Raw genomic sequence first — 7,702 nt, 5'->3', positions numbered from 1 at the left:
TCCTTAGTGTTAGTTTTGATTGTAAAAGTAATACATAGGATAGATATATAAATATAGATATGTAGATATATGGTTTCTGAATTACTTTGTTTATATCCTGAATGTAGTCTATAAAACAAAACCCAAGATTGCTGTTTGTGAAGGAAAAACCGTGTAGCATCATTATTAAGAGTGGATTTGGTTATCTGGTTCTACTTCTCACACCAAAAGAATAGGGTTAAAGTACTACAACTCAGTCTGTGATATCTAAACTAAGGAAAAGTTTGTAAATTTAACACGATGTAAACAATCAGAAAAATACAAAGCAAATTCTATTCTGTACATATGAATGAAGTATACATACATCCCTACATATTTAGGATTCGTTGGATTTATAAGGAAAGGTAGACATTTTTGCACAGATAGAAAGCAATGCCATCTTTGGAAAGCTGAGGGAACAAGTCTCCACCTTAATTCAAAAAACAATGGAAAAAGGTCCAGCAGAGGACCTTTTTTATACAACAGTTCAAGTACTTTTTTATTCTGAAGGCTTTCAGAAACCAGATTTCTACTCTCTGGACACATAGGTATTAAAAGGGCTGCAGTAAATTTATACCATGATATTCTTTCTCTTGGCCTCACAATTTTAGTTAATATATTGGCTTTTTGGTTTAATTCCAATGGCACAACTCATAAATGCAGGCTTTTTCTTCTGGGACAGGGGGAAACAATCATAAACTAAAAATCTTTGACAGCCTGTCTGTTCTATTATAAAATGTAACACCCTATCTAAAAAAGAGAAATCTCCCAAAGATCGTGTGAAAAGAGGGCAGCACCACACAAAAATCTGGGGATACTTCAAACAGTAGTTTGAACAATACATTATTCCTTGAGAAATTCCAGTTACTTAGCATGAGTGTGAGAATTATATGGTTTGGAGAAATCGAGAAAACTGAATGAACGATTTCAGAGACAGGGAAGAACTATTGCCACGAATATTTGTTCATAGTTCATAGTGATGCTTATTTTCTCAGCCCATGAGATGAAATTTCAGTTTGTTTATGAGACTGGCTATTCTGTTCTCAGGCTGGGCAGTGGCCGTCTGAATGTTTGTGTATGAATGAAAAGCTCATCTTCCAGGGAATAAAGAAGATAAGGACATTTAGCAACACCTTCTTATTTTTCTGAATTTTGTAGAACTGGTAGTCGTCTGATGTATTGAAAATATGCACGTCCTCAAAAAGTAAGGCTAGATTTTCTGAATATATTTTGTACTATAAACCCCTCTGGCAGTTTTATGTTTTTGCACAGCTTGTAGGAGAGAGACTGGACTGGCTGAACGCTTCCTGGTTTCATTAGCATAACCCAGCCCACCTCCAACACACGCCCACAACTACCTCATTAGCCATTGGGAATGGAGCCAAAAACATAAGACTACAGTGAATATAAGGGGAATTACTGGCGAAAGAGCTCTAGACCAGCTTAACACTGAACCCATTACTTTTCCAAGATCAGAAAAATATTAGACTAACAGGAACCATTACCCCGTCTTACTCAGATAAGGATTCAAGGTTTTAATCTATAGCTTTTAATCTAGACTAATTAGCTTCACCATAATAAGACATACAGCCTGGCTGCGTATATTTAAGTACTTCTGTTAATCTCTTTCCCTTTCTCCCTCTTTTATTGATTTATTTTTCTGGATAGCTTTGACATTGTAAACCACGGACGAATTGGAGCCTGGCATTGAAAAGAGGTGTTCTGCAACGATTTTTTTTTTTTTCTTGTCTAAAGAAGTTTACTTCTACAAGAGAGAATCTGAAAAATGACAGGGGCAAAGAGGAAAAAGAAAAGCATGCTGTGGAGCAAGATGCATACCCCTCATTGTGAAGACTTTAAACAGTGGTGTAGAAGGCGGCTACCTATTCTGGAATGGGCACCACAATATAATCTGAGAGAAAACCTGGTTCCAGACACCATGTCTGGGATAATGTTGGCAGTTCAACAGGTGACACAAGGTAATGTACTGCATTTGATTTTCCTGTTTTAAGCAGAATAGATGTCACTTTGCTTTCTTGGAAGAGTATTATGACCCATGATCTATAATTTTGCTAGTGAGATGGACACTTAATTAATTGTGGGAAAATAAGCGCATTGACTGTCTATATACAAAAGCTTTCCTAGTTGTCTTTTTTTTTCTATTTTTTAAAGCTATTAAACACTGAACCAATTTTTGAATGGTAATATTACATATTTGCAGTGTTAAAATTCATACTATATAAGTGTAAAAGATCAGTAATTGTGGGAGAATGAATTTTTATAGCTTGACCTTACTGATACAGTTTGTTACTTTCACTGAGTCAAGCTATAAAATATCTCCTGGCTTGAACATATCGTTTGTAAACCTAATTAGCAGCACACAATTACCTGTTGTAGCCTTGAGAGTCGCTATAAGCAAGGAACAGAGCTTTCTGTACATAAAGGAGGCTCTTTGCCAAAAACCATTATTTGCAAAGAGAATCCTGTGTGTCCTTAGAGCTTGTATTTTACTGTGCATGTTGATTTAATTCTGTATCACATTACATACTGTATTTATTTCTCAATAAGAAATTTAAACTGGTGAGAAGTCTGAGTTTAACTTTCCCAAAACAGATTCTAAGTGGTATTCTGGATTTTGATACATAGGTGTTTCTCTTGGTGAAAGCTTTAAGTTAAGTAATGTGTACATGTGTGTGAACATGTGTGTGTGTGCATGCGTTTTCCTTAAAGATATATTTATTGCATTATTATTATTATTTTGCTAATTCAAGTAATAATTTCCTACCTGTAGCACGGAAGGGAACCAATTTCTCAACCTTGAAAATTTGGAACACTTTCCTTGGCATAGACTCTGTAGATTTATATTTCCTTGCAGTTTCACTACATCCCTAGCTTGAACTATTATTCATTCTGTTAAATTATAAGCACTCTTTTAATTGAATTATTCTGTAGCTGGAACAAACTGGTTTGTGTATTTGTGTTTTTAGTATGATTAGGACCATCTGCACTGGTGGCTTTACTTTAAGATCCATAAGACTATCATACTTTATGGGATTCCATTTCCCTGAATAGTCTAATATTACATTTTTTAATGACCATTTCGCCAATAGTGAAGCATGGTAATCTTTAATAAAACTGCAAAGTAAATAATAGGTTAGGGCATTCTGAGCCCTGTTTTTATTCAGTTTTAAATTCAAAATGTGACACTACTGTGTACTTTGAATCTAAGCGATTGACTTCCAAGGGCTTTTTCACCAGATAGTTTTAGTATAAATTTATAAATTTATTTTGCTTTAATGTAATTTAAAGTGAAAGAGAAATCTATTTTTTAAATAGTTTGCTTTGTCATCTCTATAGAATATCAAGTTAATAAGGAAATCTGGGGATATGATAAAGATGTCTGTGATACACCCTTAGCAAGAGTATTTATGTGTAAGTCTTTGGTAGTTAATTGTATGGCTTTCATTTAGATAGAGATTTTGAGGGATTTTGTTTTATGAGTCATATATTTCATTGGTTATAAAGAAACACATTGGCCAGCCCCTGACTGATGGGAAGCACAAAGCTTACTCAGCCCTGTGTCTTGAAAAGTTATGGATCTGGCTGTTGGTTCTCTTGGAAAGCTACCAGTGATTGGGCAAGGCTATGCCGCTAGAAAGAACTTGAAGGTTTTCGTTGATGTATGAAAAGACAGATTCTTCAAAAAGTACCTATTCTTTTGAAAACAATTCTCTTAAACTTTCTCATGCTTACCCACCATGGAGAGATAAAAAGTGAAATATAGGTTACCATTGTTATAAGGGGCACCGTGCTAAGCCCCTGTGTTCATTGTCCTCCCCTTTCCTAACAAAAGCCCAAGAGATAGCAGTCTCTTCTTCATTTTCCCTATGAGAAAATGGAGGTTTAGAAAAGCAAGTAATTTTCCCTGGATCTCATACCTGATAAGTGGTAGAATGAGGGCTTGATTCCAAAGCCAACACTTTTAACATTTTATACTTTATGTTCTACACTGCCAAGATAACTAGACTTTTTCATAATACCAATGTTATTGGTAATAAAAGACATTCCTTTGGAAAGGTATGAGTATTCCTCCCTTCAAATTACTTTTTCATTTAGGTTTCATCCCTGAAGTTTTTAGACTCAAAGGTGAGTGACGAAGAAAATAACTACAGTGGAATATACAGTAAGAATGGCATTTAGATATCATTAGCTTATATTTATGTGAGTATAGGCACTCATTACCAGCTCCATTTCTTTAGGAAAATTGGAAGAAAGGGGTAATTTTTGCTTTTGCATCACAACACAATAGAAACAAATACCTGTTTTCCCTCTGCTGATCTTGGAAGCAGCTTTTCAGTTACTCGGCATAGTTGAATTATGTGAAATAGTTGAATCAAACATTTTTTGACCTATAAATATGGAAAGTTATATGGTTCAATCCAGTAGTTTTTCATTCTTCTCTCTCTAGAAATGTCTTTAAAATTGAGAAGGATAATGGAAACTAACATTTGAATGTATTCTATATGTCAGATATTTTAAATTATGTATTTTAAATCGCTTTACTAAAGATTTCCCAATTGTTAAATATCGATGATTATCAGTCACTATCGTATTTGACTCACGTATAGCATTTTACGTATTGAGTATACTCCTAAGACTTTCTTCTCTTGGTTTTGAGACATTGCTCTTTCATTTTTCTCCTACCACGTCTCTGGCCTTCTCTTCTTGCGAGCCTCTGCAGCTTTTGCCTCTTCCTCAATCCACCCAAGCATCAGTGTCCAGGAGACTCAAACCCTGGCCTTCTTCTCCAAGAAGGCCTTAGGCTTTTTAATCTGCATAAGAGGTTTTAACTACCGTCAGCCTGCTAATGAAACTTTCTCCTAAACCCAAGATCCATATATCCAATTGTACAAACCTAGACTTTTCTAAAAGCACTTCAACTGCAGCATTTAGTCTTCTAAAACAAACCGAATAGCACCACCATCCTAACTAGAATTATAATAATTAAAAATAATAACAGTAATTTTCAAGCACACATGTAAACGGTGTGGTAAGAACATTTGACATTGTATACAAAACTGAGACTCAGAGAGAATAAGTCACTTGCTTGAAGTCACACAGCAAATGAGTGGAAGAGTTAGGATCGGAACTCAAAAGAGTCTGGCTCCAGGAGTGTCTTATCTTACACCAGACTGCTTCTCATAGGGGGGGTCTCAAAAGTCATTCCCAACTCTTCGCTCTCTTTTGCCACTTAGCTCGTTAGCACACAGTCAGCCCCTAGGTTCTGTTACTTCCAGTCGCTGATTGTCTTTCCAACCACGTAGTCTTCTGCAGGCCTCCTGCTGCGGCCCTAGTTCACTGTCTGCGCCCTTGAAATCATTTTGTGGCCCTTCCTTCTCTGTCTCCTCCTGTAGGCCATGTTGCATACTGCAGCCAGAATGTGAACATCTGAACACATGTCTTCTCTGTCCAAAAATCTTCAGTCCTCTCTTTCCTCTTGGATAAAAGGCCAATTCTTCAGAATAATTTATTAGATCATTAACAATCTGGGGCCCTTGATACCAAGGTCTACTCAAAGAGGCCTCTCCTCTGAAAATCCCTCCCAATCTCCCGGGAAGATGCATTATTTTCTTCCCCCCTACTCCCTCTGTACTTTTTACCTATCTGCACGATAGGCCTTAGCAGATTGAGTTATAATATTTCGATACAACTCTTTCCACGCTGGTCTGTAAGCTCTGGAAACAAAGGTAATGTTTCAATCTTTACTTTTTTACCAACTTGCGTGTTGCCTGTTGCATAGAAGTATGTTTTTAATAAATATTTGCTGGAAGTATTAAAAACAGTTTAGCTCCTGCAACCTCTGATTATTCCATAGTAGCATAGTGCCACTCGAGGAAGGAAATTAAATTTACATTTTTAGGTTTTCAGAAGAAATGCAACAGAGATACTAAGAGTAAGGAATACATTAAAAATATGAGTGAGTAATGTCTTCCAATTCCTTTTACTTTCCTGAAGTTACAAACTTGCAGCCCTCCAGACAAATCTGGTAAAAGATATATTTCCTTTCTTCCAAAACAATGTTAATTTTTTCTCCAGCCAACATCAACAAATATGAACAGTTCCTATATAAATCCAGATGCTTGACCTCTCTTGAAAAGGGCGAATACATGGCCATGCGGGGCCCATATTCCCATTTGGCAAAGATCTGCTGGGCCTTCCTAGAGGCCACCCCCTTTAGACAGGGCATGCACTTTGCATTTTGCCAGTTTCTTCATCACTCACCCATTGCCACCCTTCCTGCTAGTATTCCTGTTACCTGCCCAGCCTGTGTCTGAATTTGTTTCGCCTGCCAAGACGAAACAAATTCAGACGTATGTTTTGTCAATGGTTTTGTCAATTTGCCTGATATGCCCCTAACTCATCCCTAAATAAAACCTTTACCGAGAGATTACATAAGATTAGGTTCTTAACTTAGATCCACAGAAGGTTTTTTTTTTTTTTTTTTTTTTTTTTTTTTAGGGAGGGGGGGGGCGCAAGTGAGGGGGGGGGGGAGGGAGGGGGGGGGGGGGAGGGAAGTGGGGCTCATCCGAAGTAGGGTTTGAGTTCAACGGAAGTGGGGCTCGGATTCACAGAACCTTTAGGTCTGTGAACCTGGATTTATGTATTCCAATAGACTTCATTTCTTTATAACCCTTTGCATTTTCTGTTAATTATTTTTTAATTTTTTAACGTTTATTTACTTTTGAGAGAGACAGAGCACGAGTGGGGGAGGGGCAGAGAGAGCGGGAGTCACAGAATCCGAAAGCAGGCTCCAGACTCAGCTGTCCGCACAGAGCCTGACACTGGGCTTGAACTCACAAGTGGTGAGATCATGACTTGAGGTGAAGTCAGCCACTCAACTGACTGAGCCACCACCCAGGCACCCCTCTGTTAATTGTTTTAAAAAAAAAATTCTGGGAAGGAGTTCATAGGTGTTGCCAGACTGCTAAAGAGGATTACACCTCCCCAAAGTAAATAAATAAAAGTATGGATGTCCTCATTTCAAAGGAAGAGAAACCTTAGATCACTCTTTCAGCATATTCAAATATTTCTTTGAAACAATGTGCATTTTAAAAAATCTTTAATAAATCTGGAAGTCCTCATCGCCACCAGCAGGTACAAGGCATTATAATCACATCTACCACAATAACCTGTAACTGACATTTTGGGGGACCTCACTACAGAATGTGTTTTGAAGATGAGCAAACATCCTAGAGAATGTCATTAACTTAAAACATATCGCAAACATGGTGGGCAACCTGAGCAGTACAAGACTGTCCTCCCTAGAGTACCTAGTCCACATTCTAGCCTGAACAAGCACTTGGGGGAAATAGTTTCTTTGTTTCCAACCTGAAAACTCAAGCACCGAGACAGGGAGGAGACCTAAATGCACGACTTGCCATGTAAGAAGCTAATCCACTGAGAAGGAATATGAGAATGTTTTGCCTTGCATTCCAAGGGATCACCTAGAAATTTTGTTCCCAAACCATGAAAATTTTATGCTGCCATAGGGTTGCCTGATGTTCAAACCACAGTGTTCTGGGCCGCAGACAAAAGATGGATATTCCTTATAATTATGCAGAATGTGTGGCATTGCTGGCACCGAAACACATGTGTGGAAGCCGAGCCTCGTTGCACTCCTGAG

The 7,702-nt window shown here is 37.6% G+C and overlaps 1 protein-coding gene across 1 annotated transcript in view; it reads left to right on the top strand.

Annotated features, from left to right (window-relative positions):
• The first annotated feature begins 1,413 nt into the window (after window positions 1-1,413).
• The window catches only part of SLC26A7 (solute carrier family 26 member 7), a 117,556-nt gene continuing 111,267 nt past the window's right edge, over window positions 1,414-7,702 (top strand). Inside the window, exons 1-2 of the mRNA XM_049633589.1 lie at window positions 1,414-1,550; window positions 1,687-1,997. Of these exons, the coding sequence (XP_049489546.1) occupies window positions 1,805-1,997 (193 nt within the window). The 5' untranslated portion in view covers window positions 1,414-1,550; window positions 1,687-1,804. The remainder of the gene's footprint in view (window positions 1,551-1,686; window positions 1,998-7,702) is intronic.

The sequence above is a fragment of the Panthera uncia genome, chromosome F2 (genome assembly GCF_023721935.1).
Source record: "Panthera uncia isolate 11264 chromosome F2, Puncia_PCG_1.0, whole genome shotgun sequence".
Classification (NCBI taxonomy): Eukaryota; Metazoa; Chordata; class Mammalia; order Carnivora; family Felidae; genus Panthera; species Panthera uncia.
The sequence above is the reverse complement of the archived record's forward strand: the minus strand, read 5'-3'. Positions and strand labels throughout refer to the sequence as shown.